This window comes from Protopterus annectens, chromosome 16.part0, assembly GCF_019279795.1.
Source record: "Protopterus annectens isolate FY-2018-M chromosome 16.part0, PAN1.0, whole genome shotgun sequence".
In the NCBI taxonomy this organism is placed as follows: Eukaryota; Metazoa; Chordata; order Ceratodontiformes; family Protopteridae; genus Protopterus; species Protopterus annectens.
The window spans coordinates 591,723,354-591,744,943 of NC_056750.1; the positions used below are offsets into that span (position 1 = coordinate 591,723,354).

At 41.5% G+C, this 21,590-nt stretch overlaps 2 protein-coding genes across 3 annotated transcripts in view; one reads left to right on the forward strand and one right to left on the reverse strand.

Moving 5' to 3' along the window:
- The window catches only part of LOC122790859 (kelch-like protein 9), a 459,563-nt gene extending 453,829 nt beyond the window's left edge, over nt 1-5,734 (reverse strand). The window contains exon 1 of the mRNA XM_044058508.1: nt 4,242-5,734. Within this exon, the coding sequence (XP_043914443.1) occupies nt 4,242-5,303 (1,062 nt within the window). The 5' untranslated portion in view covers nt 5,304-5,734. The remainder of the gene's footprint in view (nt 1-4,241) is intronic.
- The window catches only part of DPP7 (dipeptidyl peptidase 7), a 2,619,404-nt gene that overhangs the window by 1,728,352 nt on the left and 869,462 nt on the right, over nt 1-21,590 (forward strand). The window lies entirely within an intron of this gene.

A 21,590-nucleotide genomic window follows, 5' to 3' on the forward strand; every position in this document is an offset into this window, starting at 1 on the left:
TTTTTTTTTTTTTTTTTTTTTTTTTTTATTAACTAGTCTGTTTTTTTTAAAAAACAGTTTTGTTCAGTAGATAGCTTGTAGTCTAGGTATTCATCATTTACCTATCTGTAAGTAAAATATAGACTATTAATATGCGTCACTGCAGTATGGTCCAATGTGGGCACTTCAGTCTGCAGTTACATCAAAGTACTTTGATCAATACACTGATTTTTGAGTGGTGTTTTTTTAGGTTGCATAATATAAGATGTTCCTGTTTTATCCTCTGCTTGTGTTATTCACTGTTTTAAGTGTAGTGATGTGGAGATGATGATTGGGTTTCTTGGTGTGTTGTGGGGGCTATAAATGCAATACTTATTGGGGGACATGGGTGTCTGTGTATGAGACTGGCAAGCAGTGTGTGTAAGGTCGTTTTTTCTTTCCAGCATGGTTATTTAATTTTGAAGCCTGACAAATGAGACAGGTAAAATAGTTAATTTCTTAATGTTATGAACATTGATATTAGTTTCCCTTCAATATGAAATGTTTCTGGACAGCACAGTGGTGTAGTGGCTAGTGTTGTCACCTCACAGAAGGAGGTTCTCTGGTTTGATTCCAGCTGGGGTGCCTTCTTTGCAGAACCTGCATGTCATCCCTGTGTTCTTGTTTATTTTTCTATGTGCTCCAGTTTCCTCGCACACGACTAAGACATACTGCTGGTGAGTAGACACTCTTAACTGGCTGTAGGTGTGAGTGTGCACGTGTGAGGTTTAGAAATATAGTCACTGCAAGGCTAGCCACCTGGCAGTGTGAAACTTGGCTCTAGATGATTGTCACTGTTGGAATGACACCCCAACCCCATGTGGGATAAAGGGGTTGTGGATGGATGGATATGCCAGCAGGAGAGTGAGAACTGTAAAGGGAGTCGGTGGATTGATGGCTTGATGAACTTATATGAGTATATGTTGCACACACACACACACACACACACACATATATATATATATATATATATATATATATATGTTTTTTTTATACACAAAATATATATATATATATACACACACACACACAAAAAATATATATACACGTACACACACATGCAGAAACACTCCAATAGACACTAAAGGGTGTGATAATGTGTACAAGATGTAGACATATGTTATCACCATCATACCTGTACATTAACTTAGCTTTACTTCATTAATTCTAGGAAACAAAATAACATTGCACATACTGCACTTATAAAATGTACAGATAGAACCTCCTCATCCCCAGCAGCACTGGTTACCTGAAACAAATCCTAGAAATAAAATGGAAAAATAAAAATGTGGATGTGGACTAGCCTGTTAAAAAAAAAAATAAATAAAAAAAAATAAAAAAACAGCCCTGCCATTAAAATAGACATTATTCTATTTAATTACTGAGAATAATGTAAAAAAAATACATATCTATCAAACTAATCCTGACATAAATGTCATTATACTACTAAAATGAATAAAAGAAAAAAACATATATAAATATATAGTCATAAAACCTACGGAAATGGAGACGGATTCCAAAATGTCTAAAAATATACTACCCCCACATTTTGGAGTAAAAAGGTACACTAGATTTGAAAGGACATTTGAAACTTTTCAGTTTTTTTCCATGGACCAAGGGGGTTGTCCATTCTTGCACAACTGCTGATCATCTGTATTGTCAACCAAAGTATTGAGACAATGCAAAGGTCAGTCAATCAACTAGTAAGTAAAAAAAATACGTATATAAACAAGCACACTCGTGTGATTAAAAAAAGTATTCCCTTGCTTTTTTATCGCACCAAAGTGCTGGTTTATTGATTTTATGCACCTAGATTGTGATACTATTCCATATTTTTGGAGATCACACAGACACGTGTGTATATATACAGGTGCCCTTCAGGGGGGGCTTGATACAGTGGAGTTAGGAAATTAACTTTTTCCCACTGTAGTGCGATCTCTGAGTTGGCATATTTAATTTACGGTGGGGGGGCCCTCACATGGGAGGTGTATGGGGGTTTGCCCCCCTGCAGAAATGTTTTAAAAAGTGTGTTTGGTAGTTTGATGTCATTATATGCGGAGCGGATGTTATTTGTAGTGTTCAGTGTTCTGATGCACATTTTAGATGTTATGAAATTCGATGTTATGGGTTTTAGATGTTCTGGTCTCTATGTTATGAAATTAGATGATATGGGTTTTAGATGTTTTGAAGGGGGCTTGTATATATACGTGTGTGTATCTATCTATCTATATATATATATATATATATATATATATATATATATGTGTGTGTGTGTGTATATGTGATCTCCAAAAATATGGAATAGTATCACATTCTAGGTGCATAAAATCAATAAACCAACACTCTGGTATGATAAGCAAGGAAATATTTTTTTTTAATCACACGAGAGTGCTTGTTTATATAAGTATATATGTATTTTTTTATTTACTAGTTGATTAGTTGACCTTTGTATTGTCTCGATACTTTGGTTGACAATACAGATTATCAGCAGTTGTTCAAGAATGGACAATCCCCTTGAATGGGGAATATGCCTTTTCCCCAAGATTGTGAGATTTCAGAGTTTGAATAAATATTAGTGGATGTACAGGGTACATGGATGGGCTTTCCCCCTGCAAAAACACTGATTTCTCTTACCTGTATATTCTGAGGATTAGCCTCAGAGCATACACTGAAACGTTTCAACATTTGTTTGTTGATGAGTGTGTGGCAACATTAGCAATGTCAGATGTAGCAGCCATTTGATGTTTGCTACTGTACCCATATATACGTGGGTATATGTGTAAATATGTATACAAAATATGTATAGATTATAAATATATATATCTTGTAGGAACCAATCAAAATGCACTTTCTTTGAACTCCGTTTTTCAAAAACAAATATATCAAGAGACAGAGTTAACAAATTGCAAAAAAATCTCCATTTAACTGTTCTTGTAGGGGACCTCCAGCTCTACTGCCTTAAATATGCTAACCTCAAGATCACACAGTACTGGGTGAATTGTGAAACTACCTTACCTTGATATTCTACGATCTTGCCTATGTTAGCACTCTACTAACTTGATCTCCCTTGTTGCATGTTATCTGATCATTGATTCAAATAAAGTGAACTCAAGAATTCAGTTCAGCAACAATATATAATTCTTATATACAGACTCGCACAAGTTTTTATATATGTATGTGTATATATATATATATATATATATATATATATATATATGTGTGTGTGTGTGTATGCAGTGATGCAGCAGTAGCGTTGTCACCTCACAGCAAGAGGTTCTCCAGTTCGATTCTTGGCTGGAGTGCCTTCTGTGTGGAGTCTGCATGTCCTCCCTGCATTCATGCGGATTTCCTCCCACATTAGAAAGACGTGTCTGAAGCATTTTTCCCCAGGCCTCTGCTGAAAATTGGCTTTTTTCAAGTCGGACTTTCCCGGTTAACAAATGTTAAATAAAAAATAAATATGTATATACATGTGTGTGTTGTGTGTATGTATGTGTGTGTGTATATATATATATGTATATATATATATATATATATATATATATATATATATATATATATACACACACACACACACACACATACATATATACATACATACATGCATATATATATATATATATATATATATATATATATATATATATATATATATATATATATATACACACACATATAAACAAGCATTATGTAGGCAATGCCAAACTGTTTTGCATATAAATCTGCATTGTCAGAGGTCATTGTGTTAAAATTCACATGCACATCACACAAGTCATCTCAGAAAACAGAGCTTATCTGCTGAATGAAGAACGGAGACCGTTATCCTTTTAATTATTACAAAACTTGGAGTAGTGTAGTTTAGGGATTGCTGTTTTGGACTTGTTCACTAAACCTTATGAAGGTATCTCATATATTTATTACACACTAGACCTCAGCAAATTAATTTTGTATGAAAGTATCTGAATGTGTGTGTATTGTATAGATACATGCACACTCAGTTGTTTCAACCCTTTTGCTGGTCAGGGACAGCAAACATGATGCACCACAAGCCCTGAACAGCCAGTAAACAAAAATCAGTTTTTGACTGTAGTTTTTCATAAATTGACAAGAGTTTTACATAATTCACATAATGCACCATTTAAACTGTATGGCATAATTTGTAATAGTTTGGCTTGGCGCCCCAAATAGCTAAATCTGCTTGGCTTTAGAGAAAGTTTGCTTACCTCATTTAGTGGTTGTTTGCCAGTAGCATCAAACTTCGTCTGGCCTCCAATAACAAAGATAAAATTATTTAGAACAGTAATGCAGTGGTTGTACACAGGTATATCGAGTTCACCAAACTTTTGCCAAGTAGTACAATTCCCATCAGTAAGCCAGATATGATCACATACTTTATCTGTTGTCCTGCCTCCAAAAATGGCCAGTTTCTTAGAGCTGCAGCGGATCTTTGTGCGTGGTGATTTGGCAAGTGGTTGTGCATACAGCTGTGAATGATACATTAAGGCTTCTTGTAGATATTTGTAGCACATGGAATCAGTTTTCATGATAGTTGTTCCTTGAATGTATCTCTGAAGATCTGCCAGAGGAATGAGAGGGAATCGTAGTCTTCCTAAAACATTGGCTGCTGCTTTCAGCCTTTTGTCATCATGGTGTAGCCACAGCATGGCACATTTGAACAGCTCCAATTCACTGTACTCCTCAATGTCATTCCTGTCTAAGATCTGGCAAAAGGTAGTTGTGTCTAGTTCGACCAGTTGCTGGTGGTCCTCCAGCAGACGTTTGTAATGCTGGCTGATATAGACAATGGCTTTCTGCTTTAACTCTTCCAGTCTGAACTTCTTGGCTAAACTAAAAACATCCCAGCAGGTTTCCTTACAGAGACTCTGTTCCAGGAACTGGAAGCATAGCTTGATGGCATCTCGCACAAGCAAAATCTCCGCAGCTTGTAGGACCTCTTCGACATTAGTCAGAGACAAATGGAGCTGGTTTGTGTAAATAAAGTCAAGCACATGTTGAAGACCTGTAGAGCTGACATTCTGAATTTTGACATGACTGGTTTCAGAATTTACTTTGCTTGCTATATTCTCTAGAAAGAGTACTCTGCAGTAGCTGCTTGCAGAAGCCAAAATAGCTTTGTGTAAAGAAAACCTGATCCCATCTGCCTCCAGTGTGACATCACACAATGCATTTTGAGCACGAAGGCTGCATATTCCTTCAAGAAAGCTAGAAAAGTAAGTGTCTGAAGATAACTGTAAATCTTGATTTCCATTGCAGATGACAGACATTTCTTTAAAGCAAATATGTAAAGATAACTTTTTCAAGGGTTTAAAATACACTAATCAGAAAAGTCAAATTTTTCTTATTGCAACAACAGCTTATAATTATCCTGCTGACGAATGCTTCAGAAAAATTTAGCATGCCTCATTTTTTTCCTTTAAAGTTTTAAATGGTTTATGTATATTTCCATCGCAGCTCGGTGTTCTTGAAGAATCGTTTGTCTTCAGAAGTACAAATGTAGTTTCACAAATCTTACAAGGTACTCCAGAAAAACTTGTGCATACTCCTGACTAGAACAGTATAAGGACTGTTTCTTAAGTGTGATACTAACTAGAAGTTGTGTGTGTAAAAAAAAAAAAAAAAAATGCAGATGAGTGGATTGTGTTTGCCTGCAACCTCCTCGTACCAGGGTGTTGTGGTGCAGAAATACACAGCATTGTAGTAATTTCTGCTCTGTTAGTTCATCGAGCATTTTGGAATTTTTTATCTGCATAGTAAATAACACCTCTGCTTGTTTGGGCTTGTCCTTTTGGTTACCTGATATGCTGACTGACCAGAATTCTTTACTTGGCACCCCACGCATTCTTTGTTCTGTCTCACTCACATATGCATACACGTCGTTGACAGGGAGCAGATGGTGTTGCAACATTTCAGGCTAAACTACAAAACTGCTAAAGATCTTAGCAGTGGTCTTGCTGAAACTTGATTTATTTTTTAGAAGTGTAATAGTAGCAGAAGTGGGCAGTGCTTTGAAGTTTGAAAATTTAATAAAAAGGCTTAGCCTCTAAACTGTGTTCACTTTTTGGAAGTTAGTGTGGTTGGGGGTGGTAAAGAGTTGAAAATCCTTTTATTTTGAAACATTGGAGGTGTTACTTTCTATTTGAAGGCCGAATGCCATTGTCTGCTTAGGTTCAGAATGTTTTTATTTTTATAGGTTCATAAGTAGGTACTACGCTATCGGCCCGAGGGCCTACATTAGCCTAGCCAACAAGGTTCCCTGGCTTACGCACCCAAGAAAGTTATTTTCCTGTGCCACTGTCGAGCAGAGACACAGAAGGGATCCCTGGGGTGTATTTCCTATTTCCCATCCACTCATCAAGATTTTCCTTGAAGAGTGATATTGAAGAACTTTGCTTGACATAGATGGGTAGCCTGTTCCAGAGTATGGGAAGTCTCTGGGACAGGAATCTATCCCTCCAGCATGTCCTGTTTATTGTGGTGACAAGGTTTAGGTCCCTAGACCATGTAGCTCAGAGGGATTGGGATTCCTTTAGGTGTAGCATGTCCAACAGCTCTGGGTTTGACATAGCTTTATATGTTAGGCAGAGATCACCTCTGAGTAGGCGATATGCTATGGAGTAAAGCTGGAGTTTTTTTGAGACGGTCAGTGTAGGGTATCTGTTTGAGAGGTACTTCTGTGGCCTTTCCAGCTGCTGCAGATGTCTTGTGAGGTACATTGCAGAAGGGGTGTTGTACTCTATAATGGGTCTAATGAGTGTCGAGTAGAGGGGAACAATGACCTCTTTTTTCCTGGATGAGAACCCTTTTATGATGAGGTGTGCCATGTAGAAGGACTTCCTGACTGCTGTGGTGATGTGACTGTCAAAGGACAAACTACTGTCCACCTGGGTCCCAAGGTCTCTTATCACACATTTGGTGTTAAGTGGACTGCTGTCTATATAGTAGTTCATGGGTACAGAGTTTTACCAAAGGGGATGACAATGCACTTTTTAGCATTGAGCTTGAGGCATTTAATAGAATGTGTTTGAAAATTCAGCAAATTTTTGTAAGATGGAACATGTTTGAAGTATCAGCATGAAATGCTTCATAGATGCTGCACTGTGGAGGGAGCAGAGGATAATTTTATTCCTTTTACCTGCTTTCACATGCTTTATTTTGCATTTTATAGAGCCGAGTGTTTATGTCCACTTCCAGTTCACTTTTGCTGTTGCTAAATGTAATTGATGCTAAGTTTGTACTCTTTAAAGACCCACCTTGCAAAAGAGCTGAAAAGTAGTATTCTCACATGGTTTGGTAGAGACCTAGCTGCAAAATCCTTGTAGATGTTTTCCGTAGCTACAGGGATGGCCCAGGTGATATCCTCTCAGTGTGTGTGTGCTAGGAAACCATTATCTCTACTCAAGCAGCAGTCTTTTCTTTGTATTTCTTTTCTTGTCACTGGAAACATCTTAAAATCAATGTATTTATGCTAAGGTTGTGGTATGCCCATGCAAAGGACTTCAGGAGGATATTTTTTTCCATAGGATGGCAATAAATGGTAGCATGCAAGACGCATAGTTTTGTTATGGTTGACAGGTTTGTGCCAGAGCTAATAATGCTTGTCATGCTATTTGAATTTAACTTTCTACTCACAGGAGCAACGGTCTCGGAGTTAGTACCGCATGAGGTACTATCAACACATGTAACTTTTTTTGTTATGCTAGAGACAGGGCACTCGAGTGCCAATAATAATTCATTTTCTGCAGCTTGTAACAGTAATGATGTGCACTGTTTGGCCTGCTGACATGGGAAAGAGCTGCATTTGTGTATGTGTGTGAATGCATGCTTTCTCTCACACTCACATCTGTAAGTACACTGCCAGTCCTTCTGAAATGGGAAGGAAATACATGTATGTGCCATGTCTGTTCTACCAATGTGGGAAGGAGCTTCACTAGCATCTGTGTGTGTGTGTTTGTGTGTGTGTGTAGTGTCTGTCCTGCTGACGTGGGAAAGAGATGCATGTATGTGCTTTGTCTGTCCTGCTAATGTCGGAGGAGCTTTATTTGCATGCATGCATTTGTGCCGTGTAAGTGCAATGCCTGTCCTGCAAACATGGGAAGAAAGGGGATGAATGTGTGTTTGGGGGGGGGGGGGGTGCAGTGCCTGTTCTGCTTCGCTGATGGAGAAGGAAGCCAACATGTGTGTGGTGTCTATAGGACGTGTTTGCATAGTGCTGGCAGACGTTATGGGATTAAATTGATTGAGTCTTAGTCTTGTTTTTCTTTGCCAACAGATCACATTGTTTCTGCATGCTAGTAGTATAACATTTTACAGTATATACCGATGAGCCTGGTAAACTAGTTTTCAAGTGATTTGTGCCAAGCTTGATTCCCGAATCACTGTGCTGTAAATACTCTAGTGTGTAAACCCTTTGTTAAAGCAGGTCTTCAGAGAAAGTGTCACTGACCAGATAGTACTAGGTGCGAGAAGCAGTATTAATGTCCCCATTCATCTTGACATATGAGTGAAAGAACTTTCTCAATGCAAGTGATAAAGAAAATGTCTGAGAAGTTTAGATTTTTCAGCTGCTTAAAAAGTTGAATGTGTTCATGGGGTTGGATGGAGCGATCAGCATCATACATGCAAAATAAACATATAGAAAGGCATGCAAGATGGCCTTTATATATTAAAAAAAAAAAACTCACATCAGTATAGACAGAAATAGCAGAACACTGTTAAGTGATGCACCCAGAGTACAACAAAATGAAAGTGTACTGTAATAGCAGACAGTTATGGAATATCTACATTGGAACGCATACGTCTAGTCGAACTGAAGGAGTGAAGAGACATTAGATGTGATATGCATTCAACCAGAAATTTTAGTGAATTCCCCAGATGAGAAGGTCACATGACACATTGATCCTGTACTTATAACACTCCTTAAAGTCACTGCTGCCTTTAATATTATATACTTTATTTGACGATATTTATTTGAATGTACTAATGAAATGTTAGAAGGAAATATTTTTCTGGGGTGTAATAATTAAGGAACTGCTTTATAGTTTAATTGTCCACACAGTCTAACTCCAGTAGTTATTAGGCTTTTACATGTATTACATGGCTTCCCTTGTGAACTGTAGGCTCCCAGCCATCCTTAACCCTAACTGGTGTGTCACAAGTGATGAGCAATATAAGGCTGTAAAAAAAAACATGCCATACAACAAACAGTGCAGTCCTAATACGTAAATATACTAACCTTATGGTTGCATACCCATAGGGAAAAGAGCAGTAGCTTGCATGGATTAAAACACAGGCCTTGTAGGATCATAGGAGATTACTAGGCTATCAACCCAGAGGTCATTTTAAGCCTAGCCATTTCATCCCATGTAATACCATAGAAATGCTAGTCAGTAGCCAAGAGTGCATTTAGTGATGACCGCCCACATCCAGGAATGTTGTGGGCTGTATCCCCGGTAAGAATTTATGGTGCCCTATCCACTCGTCCAGGTTCTTCCTGTACAGTGTCATAGAGGTCCTCTATTTTACATGAACTGGTAGCTTGTTCCAGAGATGCGGCAGTTGGTGGGGGACAAGTCCGTCCCTCCAGCATGTCCTGTTTGTCACAGGCCATATTTTGGTCCCTGGAATGGGTAGCCATAGTCCCGTTTGATTTACCGATATGCAGCAAGTTCATTATGTTTTGATCTTGGATTGCTCTGTAGGCCAGGCATAAGTCTCCTCTAAGAAGTCTATGTGATACGGAGTATAGTGACAGAAAATTCAGTCAGTCTGTGTACAGCGCATGCTGGAGCCCCTTGACCTTCTTTATTAGAAAGCTGTGAGGTGTCTCTGATTGCTGCAAGTCCTTAGTATGTTACTTGCCAAACGGGGCATTATATTCAATTATGAGCCGGATAACTGCCGAGTATTGGGAGGTGTGCTACATAGAAAGCTTTCCTTACTACAGCACACACATGGTGGTCGAAGTTAAGGTCACAGTCAACTTGTGATAAAGTCCATTACCACTTCATGGAGACTTAGGGTATTGTTGATCTGATAGTGTGAGGTGACAATGTTTGCGCCAAAGGGAATGTTGATGCATTTCCTTGCATGATTTGTTACGACATAATTTTTCTAGTTGAAGGTAAGTTATGTACATTTATATGCTACTTAGTACATATATATTGCACGTTTCTCATTCCTAAAGTAATACCTGTTCTTGATCTTATACCACTGAACACTTTTGTTTAGAAGTTGGGTCCTCTTAAAATTAGAAAATGTTCCAGAAATAATGTATTTTTACCTTTCATATGTGATAATACACAGGGTATTAATTTTAATAACTATTCACTTTTATTACAACATATAGCAAGGAAAGGGGGAGGCACAGTGGCTTGTCCCCTACATATGCCACTAAGTTTGGGCTCAAACTCCACTCACAATCTTCTGATCTAAATATTGTTCTTTTGCCATATAAAATGTGTGTCTGTCACTGCCTGAACCAAAAATACTTTATTTCTCAGAAGGTGTACCACTATGCATACAACCTCAATTACTCCTGATGACTACCCACAGTAAAAACTTACCTGTTGCAAAGAGCAGTTTACGTGCAAGTTACCACCCTATGGCTCAATGGCTCCTAATGTGTTTACACCTCTATATCGCACATCTAAATATTCAACCTTTGTTAAACTTGTACTTCAAGTTGAACTGTGCCTGCAGCGTAACTTTAAACTCTGACAGCCAGTATTTAAATGAAACTACTGTGTACAGAAAGTTCCTAAATAGGTACAACTCAAAGGCTTGTAAAGTACCTCTGTGAACCAAATTACATGTCAAAATGGAAAATATCAACTTTAACCAAAAAAACAAGAGTATTTTAGCATACAGAGAGGCTTCCCTGCATTCACACAACCTCAATAAATCTGATAAGTTAAGAATTTTAAGACCAGTTACCTCAGACTAATTGATAGCTTATTAAGCTTCCAAGCCCCTCCAAACCTGGATGACACTGAGGCCTACTCTGAGCTGTAAACAAAAGCACTGTAGAACCACATTCATAGCTGTGTAGAGGAGGCAGTACCTGTCAGAGTCAAACCTATGATTACTGGTAAAAATAAAACCAAACCACCTTGGTGGAACACCTAGCATAAAGAGGCTATTCAACAAAAGGAAAAAAAGATCTTCTCCAAAGCCAAGAAGGAACAGACAAATCAGTGCAAAAAAACACGTGCCAGTCTAAACTAATAAATTAGAGAGCTAGTCAAATCTGGCAAAGATAGCCTTCCAGGAGAAAGAAAACCATAAGGTTTTCTTTATGTTCAAAACCTCAGGGGAAATGCTCAGCGATGTGCCGAGTTAATCATGAATGGCAACACTTACACCCAGCCTGAAACTATAGCAAACCTACTGGAAGAAGTTCAGTTCAAATTTCTCTCCCTACTCACCACCTAGTACACCCAAAGTAATACCAGCAACCATCCCCTTACCAGTCATTATGAGGGAACAAGTCCTTACTGCACTCGCTAAAGCCAAAAATACAGCCTCCATGAGTCCCAACAACATTTCCTGATGCTTCTTAAAGAGCTTAAAACAGAATCTATCAGGGCCACTAAAAGCTCTTTAACCACAGCCTCCTAATGGGCTTTGGACCAGAGGAATGGAGGACTGCAACAGTCATCTGTTTGCACAAGTGAGGCCCATCAACTGACCCAGGGAACTACAGACCCATAAGCTTGACCAGTCTTATCTGCACTGCCATGGAGAGAATTTTCATGAACCTGATCAATAACGACATAGGAACCCTCCAAAAACTGAACTACACTCAATATGGTTTTGTCAAAGGGCGGACTTGCCTGCTCAATCTGATGGATTTCTTCGAGAAAGTCACCAGGACCATGGATGAAGGTAAAATGGTATACACCGCTTATCTAGACATAGCCAAAGTTTTCGACACAATCCCCCACTTGGGGATCATAAATAAATTTACTCAGTTAGACATAAACCCCTGCATCATCAGATGGATAGTCAACTGGCTCACCGACCAGACACAGTGCTGTCCAGATAGGTGAATCCCCTTCCAGTAAGAAGCTGTTACTAGTGGTGTCCCACAGGGCTCAGTGTTGGAACCCATCATGTTTGGTATATACTTCTCTGAAGTTGAGGCCAGTGTTGGGGGACTCTGGCTCACGAAGTTCATTGATGACTGTAAGCTGGGAGCAGTTATCGAATCCCCAAATGATGCTGACATTTAACAAACAGGCCTAAAAATGACTGGTGCCAAAACTATGCTATGACACTAAATGCTAAAAAAATGCATAATCATACCCTTCAGTAAATCAGATATCCCTACAAATTATAATATTGATAGCACACTGCTAAATGTAGACCCAGTGGCGAGGGACCTAGGAACATGGACAGTAACCTAAACTTTGACCACCAGGTAGCTGCAGTAGTGAGGAAATCCTGTTTGGCTCAACTTATAAGTAAAAGCATGTAGCATGAAGACCTAAGGAAGTTATGGTGCCAGTGTACTCGGCCAACACCAGGCCCATAACTGAGTACAATGCTCCCTTCTGCAAATACCTAACCAGGCACTTACACCAATTGGAGCAGCCCCAGAGGTTTCCTCACTAAAAATATATGAAGCTTAAGACGCATCTTATGCAGACTGGCTAAAGGCCATACCCCTTTACTCCATCTCATATCGTTAACTGAGAGGGGACTTATGCCTGACCTACAAGCCATTCTCTGATCCAGTCATGATGAAAATGTTACTTATTCACAAAAAAAAAATTATAAAAGAGTAATGTATTCCATGGACCTGAACCTTATTTATGACTCTAACAGAACTTGCTGGAGAGACAGATTCATATCCCAAAGAATACCTTGTTTATGGAACAAACTTCCCGTCATCATAAAACAAAGCACATCCCTCACTCTTCTTCAAAAAGAACCTGGATAAATGGATGGGGAACCATACATTCACTCCTGGGGTACTCCCCATGCCCCTTATGTACAGAGGCAGCCTGTAAAATAACTCAGGGCTTCAACACCCAAAACCTACTAACCTGGTAGTACCACATTCCATATCTGGGGAATTAAGATATAATATCGTCATGTCCTGTGTATTTTTGGCAAGGCTTGTAAAGACTCGTACCATTAGCCTAGTAATCATCTATGATTAAGTATGACATAATAGGTTTATAGGTAGGTACTAGGCTATCTGCCCGAAGGTATTTATAAGCCTAGATGGAATTGTGTTGGCTTTCGCCACCCCCTTAGATTAGTTCTCTGTGCCTCTGTCCAGCAGAGCCATTGAAGTGATCCCTTTGGTAGACTTTCTATTTCCCATCCACTCATCAAGGTTTCTCTTGAAGAGTGTTAACGAGGCACTTTGCCTATTGTAGATTGGAATCTTGTTCCAGAGTATGGGGAGTCTCTGGGACAGGAATCTATCCCTCCAGCACACCCTATTTATTGTTCTGGTGAGGTTTAGATCCTTAGACTGTGTGGCTCGAGGGGATCTGGTTTTCTTTAGGTGGAGCATGTCCATCAATTCTGGGTTGGACATGGCCTTGTATGTCAGGCATAGATCACCTCTGAGTAGGCGGTATGCAACCGAGTACAGCTGGAGTTTCTTCAGTCGAGCTGCATAGTGCATCTGTTTGAGGCCAGTGATCCTCTTGGTGAGGTACTTCTGTGGTTTTTCCAGCTGTTCCAGGTGTCTTGTAAGGTACATCCCAAATGGGGCATTGTACTCTATAATGGGTCTGAGTGATGCGTAGAGGGGCACAATGACCTCTTTTGATCTGGATGCAAACCCTTTTGTGATTAGGTGGGCCACATAGAAGGATTTTCTAACCACTTTGGCAATGTGATTATCAAATGAGAGATTACTATATACTTGGGTCCCCAGATCCCTTATTACGTCTTCCGGGGGCTGCTACCTATGTGGTAGTTTGTGGGTACTTTGTTTTTTTCCAAATGGATGACTATTTACTTATTGGCATTTTGCTTGAGGCCATGGTTTTGACACCAGGTATCTGTCTCAGTGAGACCCTTTTGGAGGATGTCTGTGTCAGCTGAAGAGTCAGTTATAGCCCCTAGCTTTCAGTCGTCTGCGAACTTGGTCAGCCATAGACCTCCTGTGCTTGCCTGTACCTCTAAGAAGTATATGCCGAACAGGAGGGGTCCTAGGACAGCCCTGGGGAACGCCACTTGTAACTGGTTTAGAGTCAGACCTAGCTCCCGCAACTCTTACCATGTGGGTTCTGTCCATGAGCCAGTTGGCAACCCATCTCATGACATAGGGGTTTATGTTCAGGCTGGTGAGTTTGTCTATAATACCAGAATGGGGAATGGTGTCGAAGGCCTTTGCGAGGTCTAGGTAGGCTGTGTGGACCACCTTTCCCTAGTTTATAGCCTTGGTAACTGTCTCAAAGAAATCCACCAGGTTTAGGAGGCATGATCTGCCCTTAACGAGGCCGAACTGGGTAGGGTCCAGTGTTTGGAGGTTCCCAATGTGTCTGTTAATGAGATCCATGATGATGCGCTCCATAGCCTTGCAGACCAAGCTAGTCAGGCTTATAGGGCGATAGTTCCCGGGGTCTGTTGTGGGTCCACCTTTGTGGAACGGAATAACCGTTGCTGTGCACCACTCTATGGGCACGTAGCCTGTGGAGAGGCTGAGTTTGAACAGTGTATTTAGGTGGGGGGTTAGTTCAGCTTTGAGCTCGTGTAAGACACAGCCTGGGACACCATCCGGTCCCATTGATGCTGTGTTTTTGGCTTTGGAGAGGGCTCTTTTAACCTGAGTGTCTGTGATTTCAGGGGCACTACATTCTTCTGGTATGGTTATGGGCCCTTTTGGGGGTGAGAGGGGGATGAAGTCTGCACTGAACCTGTCTGCCAGGATGTTGGCAATATCGGTCGGTTCAGTGTATTTTGTGCCATTCTGCACTAACTCCGAGCAGATCTGAGAATTGCCACTTAGATTCTTGACATAGCTAAAGAATGCCTTGTGGTTATCTTTGGAATCCTTGGCAGTTTTTCTTTCAAAGCTAGCCTTGCATGATTTTATGAGGGATCGTAGTTTCTTGCTGATACTGATCAGTGATGTCTTACCTTTTTGGGATTTTATTTTTTTGTACTAGTTTCCTCCTTTTATTATATAGCTTGTTTATGGCAGGGTCCACCAGACTGGTTTTCTTTTCTTGGAGGAGTGAGTCTTGGTTTTGCTTGGGATAGCACAATCCATGCATTCTTGTAGGTGCCCGTAGAATGTATTAGTAAAGGATTTTGCAGCTTGGGCAGCGTTATCCTTTAGCATGGGGCTTTGAAACTTTCCACCTCTGTCTTAAGTAATGTGAAGTTTGCTTTTGAAAAGTTTTTCACGGTGGTTTCTTTGACCGGGGGTGGGGGCAGAATGTGGATATCCAGAGTGATTAGTTTATGGTCACATCTAACCAGCGAGGGGTTGACCTCCGGTGTGGAATACCGGTCACCCATGTTGGTGATAACCAGGTCCAATATGTTGTCACCTCTGGTGGGGGTGTTGACCAGTTGATCCCAGGGCGTTTGAGTTTATAAATTCTAGGAAATGTTGGGCAAGGGAGTTAGTACTTTAGTAGTTCTCCCAGTTAATGTTTGTGTAATTGAAATTACCCAATATCAGGGTGTTTGGTAAGACCTTTATGTTTCCCAGTGTTTCCATAAATGCGGAATGGAGGTCTTGAGACATGGTGGGTGATCTGTAGCATGCTGCAGTTTGAATTGCAGTTTTGCCCGTTGTTAGTTGCACATGGATGATCTCTGAAGCATCGTGCTGTGCCACTAACATGGAGGTGTGGGTATCCTTGAATATGGATACGCCCCCTCCTTTTGTATTTCGGTCCGGGTTTTGTGGCCAAAATGTATGGTGTGAGTTGTAGCCTGGTAGTGCTGGGGTGCTCTCTGGTGCCTTAAACCAGGCTTCTGTTACTGCACATATATCGATTTTCTCCATACTGAGGAGTGCCTCGAGTGTGTGCATTTTGAGGTTTAGACTTCTGGCACTGAGCAGCATTACCCTCAGTATTTTGTTACTTGTGCTATTTACGGCAGTGGGTTTGTCTTTAGAGCCTTGCCTAAAAAAGGCACTATGGAAGGTGGCAAGAGCCTTGGCCAGTATTCGAAAGCCTAAGGGTGACAGGTGCAAGCTGTGTCTAGCGAAGCAGCGTGGCTTGTCGAGCATGTGATCCCAGGCTGACAGACACTGGAATCCTCTTTGAATGACACCAGAAGTTTAGCCAGTTGTTGAAATTGGTAATTTTTCTTTATACCTTGGTATCATTCTTGGTGAGGGCAGGATGCTACTCAAGGTCATGGTCATACCAGCCTGGGCTACATGATCAGAGAGCTCTTCCATGTCTCTTTTTCATGTAGTCCAGGGAGGTACAGCTCAGGTCATTCACTCCAACATGGACAATGACAATGTCATATTTGTACTTGTTTTGGAGTGACCTGAGTGCTTGTGTTATGTGGCGGATCCTGGCACCTGACAGGCAGCTAACAGTAACTTTCTCCTTGTTCAGCCTAATTACTGGGACATCAGTGTGCCTGACTATAGAGTCACATATTACTAGTGTGTTGGGTATATTATTTTGCCTTAAGGGCTGTGATTGCGTGGCACACTGGTTTTGTGAAGTATGTGTTTCATGGTTTGTGTTGGGGGGTGGAGGTTGCATGGGTGTCTGCTTTGGAGGTCTCTGTTGCTTTTGCAGATTTTTATTTAGAGCCTCCAAGTATGTTTTTGTGTATTTGTGTATTTGTGTGTTTTTTTGCCAGTGCTGGTTTCATAGGTCTATGTGAGACTGGTGGTGTGATGCAAGTAGTTCCCTTCTCCTCTTGACTGTCTGGTCTAGTCTTGAGTTGAGAGAGCTTAGCCTCCAGTTTGGCTGTATAATTGCATCTCTTGCATGTATTAGTGTTTGGTGGTAGGAGGAGAGGGTTGTCTGTGTACGAGGCAGTTGTAACATTGTCTCAAAATGCCCAGATTCACCAGTTGGACCAGAGAGTACACCTGAAACTGCTCTTCGGACTTGCCTGGGTAAGTACAGTGAACTGTTTTACTGATTGGCTGGTAAGGTCGAATAGAGAGCCTTGTCCTTCTCTATAGTATAGGGGGTCTAGTGCTAAGGTTTATCAGTGCTTGCTATGAGTTTTGAGCAAGTGTCGGGCTGAAAAGTGAATGGTTTGAGTGCTTAAGTTGAAAGTGTGTCTAGTTCTAAGGGAAAAATTGAAGAGTAGACTTTGTGAAGCCGAGAATAGTTATAGCCTAGCTAACCAGCGCTGCCTGGCATGCAAAACCACGCAAATGCAGGATGTTCTTCATCTCACATTGCTGCAGTCCTTACACTTGGGTAGTCCGCTGTCCTCGGTTGGCCCGAATATCAAAGTATAAGGCTGACGTTGGTCAAGGCGCATTTGACTGACATCAGGACGTCAGGGTACAAATGCACATGACCGACGTCATATCCTCAGTCTTTTTTGCCGCATGGTCCGATGCAGAAGCAACATTGCAAGTGCCGGTTGGCGTTCTGAGATTTTTCGTTTTCGAAGTTTCAGACCGAGTCAAAGTTGGCTAAGTACCCCGTTGGGGAATATTTTAGTTTTTCTTGCCTCAGTGGTTTACGGATGTCAGAAAAAGTGAATAATTGCATTTCTTGTGGGAAACAGATACCGCATAGAGATTATCATACTTTGTGTATTCCTTGTTTAGGGCCTGAGCACGACGTTGTTGGCTGTCGCTCTTGTGCTAGATTTAATAAACGCACTATAAAGAGAAGGTTGGATTGTGCCAGGTTAGTCTTTGGGAAGCGGTGCAATTATAAAATGCCGTCGGATGCTCCGACGCCCGCTTCTTTGAAGAAGCGCAAGGACAAAGCAGTTAAGCCTAGGCTGGAAGAACCGTCTGTACCGGACGCCGGTTCTTTAGAGGTGTCGGTGGAGCCGGTGGTTCCACCGGAGATTTCTTTGGGTTCCCAGGGGGAGACTTTGTTATTGCAGGATGTGGCATCTCAGGAGGCAGGTCAGGCCGAAGGGGCTTCTCAGGTTACTTTACTCCCCTCCCTTCCTAAGGTGGTTAGGCCCTCTCCTTCTGTTGCCAAGGCTTCTCCCAGGGGCAGGCCAGGTTTAGCTTCAGTTGGTGTCACCCCTAGTTCTTCAGGAACTGTGCCCAAGAAGCATATGCTTAAAATGGCAGAAGATTTGATTACTTTGATTAGGGGTTCTTTGCCCCCTCCTGATAAGAGACCTAGGGTGGAGCCTGAGCCAGGGAGTTTTGAGCAGGCTTCGGATGTTTCAGAGTCTTCGCTGAAGACTTGCAGGAGTATTCTCATTATTCTGACTCTGATGTGGATGATTCTACTCCTTCTGCTTCTCCTCCTGAGGATTTTTCTTTTCAGAAACTCTTCATTCTATGAGGGAGCATTTTAAGTGGGAAGGCCAGGACTTCTCTGATTCCAGGAAAAGGCTTAGGAATTTTTGTTTTGCCCCAGCATAGGCCTTTGGCTATACCTCCTGTTTTAGATGTAGTGGAAGATGTTTTTGCAGAGGCTTCACTTAATCCTGATTCTTTGCCTCCTGCTCCTGTTAAACCTGATAGATATTACAGGGTGCCTGAAGCTCATAAGTATCTTTTTAAGAGTCCTAGGGCAGACCCAGAAACTGTTAGTCAGGGCCCTAAAGGTGTTAAGGCTTCTGTTGTCAAGAATCCGGTTCCTTCAGACAAAGAGGCCAAAGCTTTGGACAGATGGGGAAAGAAAGTTTATACTTCTTCCACTCTAGCTATGAGGGCTTTGAATTGCCAGTTTCACATGTTAAAATACCAAAACTATCTCCTTTCACAATTGAAGTCTAAGGTTGATGCTCTGGCGGAAGGTATTGATTGTAAAGAATTGCAAGATTTAGTACATGTTTCTGAACAGGTGGGTAAGCATTCTTTGCAATGTGGTTTTGATGCTGTACAGGCCTCGTCTAGGGTGGCTGCCACTGGGTCAGTTCTTCGCAGGCACGCTTGGCTGAGGGATCAGAATTTGTCTGACCATGTTAAAACAAGGATTTTTAGATGCTCCTTTACAATCTGATGTGTTGTTTGGTTCTCCTGTTGAGACAGTTTTAAAGAAAATGGAAGACAAGGCTAAGTCTATGCAGACTGTTAAAGATTTTTTGCAGGTTCAGCCTCCAAAGTTTAGTAGAAATTGGCCTACTAAGGGGTGGATGTATCCTTCTTATGATTCCCAGTCTAGGGGTAGATCTAGACGTGGTAGGGGCAGAGCTCAGGGTTCTTTCAGGCCTCGTACAGGGAGTTCTCCTGCACAGTCTTCAGGTGAGGGCAGGGGTCAGTCCTTTCGTAAACAGACCCAATGACCTACCTTTTCAGCTGCCAGAGTCTTCTCGTCTGGCAGCCCCTTTGGGAGGAAGGTTGGCACTTTTCAAAGAAAATTGGAGTTTAATTACCCAAGACAGATGGGTATTGGATATCATACACCAAGGTTTCCATACCTTACCTCCTTTCAAAGGCATGCCAGACGTTCCTCCTACACAAAGAATAGAGGCTCACAAGCAAATTTCTCTGTTACTCCAACTAGGGGCCATTCAGCCGGTCCCTATGCCAGAAGTGGGCCTAGGATTTTATTCTCGCCTGTTCCTCGTACCAAAGAAAGGGAACACGTGGAGACCAATTTTGGACTTATCTATCCTCAACACTTATCTGGACATTCCCAAGTTCAAAATGTTGACGCTACAGCAGCTTTTACCTCTGCTGGGCAAAGATCATTGGATGGTAACTTTGGATCTCAAGGAGGCTTATCTTCATGTTCCTATCAGACTGAGTTGCAGGAAGTATCTGCGTTTTCGAGCTGGGACTTCTCATTATCAGTTCTCTGCATTGCACTTTGGCTTATCTACTGCGCCCAGAGTGTTCACGAAGGTTCTGGCTCCAGTGATAGCTTTCCTCAGGTTAAAAGGAATACAGATTTATCCTTATTTGGACGATTGCCTAATTCTGGCTCAAGGAAGGCACGAGGTTCTTCATCATTTGGATTATGTGATAGCAGTGCTAAGATGCCTGGGGTATTCTGTGAACGAAATAAAGTCCAGTCTAGTACCCTCTCAAGACATGTGCTTTCTGGGTGTGAGACTGAATACAGCATCCCAGATGGCCTTTTTGACCCCGGACAAACAAAATAATCTTTCCCTTTACTTTCATCAGTTGTCTCATCAGTCCGGGCTGACTGCAAGGACAGTCCTTCAAGCCTTAAGGTTCATGGCATCTTGTATTCTGGTGCTTCCCAATGCCAAACTGCATATGAGGAAGCTACAATGGTATCTCAAAAATGTATGGACACAGCACTGCCAGGATTTGGACACTGTCATTCCAATAATACCTTGCATTCAAAAGGAATTTTTGTGGTGGGCTCAGGAATGTCACCTAAACAAGGGACTCTCTGTGACCCGGCCAGAGGCGAGTCAGATTCTAACGACAGATGCCTCAGACAAAGCTTGGGGAGCTCATCTGAATGGAAAGTGGATACAAGACAAGTGGCCTGCCAGACTACAACATCTACATATCAACTTGAAAGAGATGTTAGCAGTCCAGTTTGCATTAATAGCCTTCAAGGATTTACTTCTTCCAGGGCAGGTGTTGATTCTAACAGACAACACAACTGTCATGTGGTACATCAACAAGCAAGGCGGAACACATTCTTATCCTCTATGCTGGCAAGCGATGATTTTGTGGGAGACTGCTCTCACTTTACAGCTGAATCTTCAGGCAAGGTTTCTGCCGGGAGCACAGAACTCCTTAGCAGATGTGTTGAGCAGACAAATTATGGATCCCCACGAGTGGAAATTGGATCCTCATGTATTTCAGAGATTGACAGTGTCATGGGGAACTCCAGACATAGATCTGTTCGCTTCCCCACTAAACCACCAGCTGCCAAAGTTTTGCACAAAGCGGTTTCATCCAACAGCTTGGAGAGTGGATGCTCTTTCTTTCAATTGGAGCAATCTTCATGTGTATGCCTTTCTGCCTCTGCCTCTCCTCCCAAAGGTACTACTAAAGGCCAGACAAGACAAGCCAAGGATGATTTTAATAGCTCCAGATTGGCCTCGACAGCATTGGTACCCATTACTGAGGAGCCTGGTACAGAAGCCTCCATGGCCTTTGCCTACGATTCCACACCTGTTGTCTCAGGAGGACAGTCATCTGCTCAATGTCAAGCTTCACTCTCTGCACCTAACAGCCTGGCATATTCTGTTTTGAACCATAGTGGGCCTCCACTTCCACAACAAGTTTTGAATGTTATTTTGGAAGCTAGAAGGCCTAGTACAAGGAAAGTGTACGCAGAAAAATGGAAGAGATTTTTATTTTGGAGTGCAGCAAAGGATTTTGATGTTTCTGAGCCTAATTTAAGTGTGGCTCTTCAATATCTTACTGAGTTACTGGACAAGGGTTTGTCCTTCTCTTCTATTAAGGTTCATGCTGCAGCAATTTCGGCTCACTATGATTGTGACCCACCATTGTTTTCTCA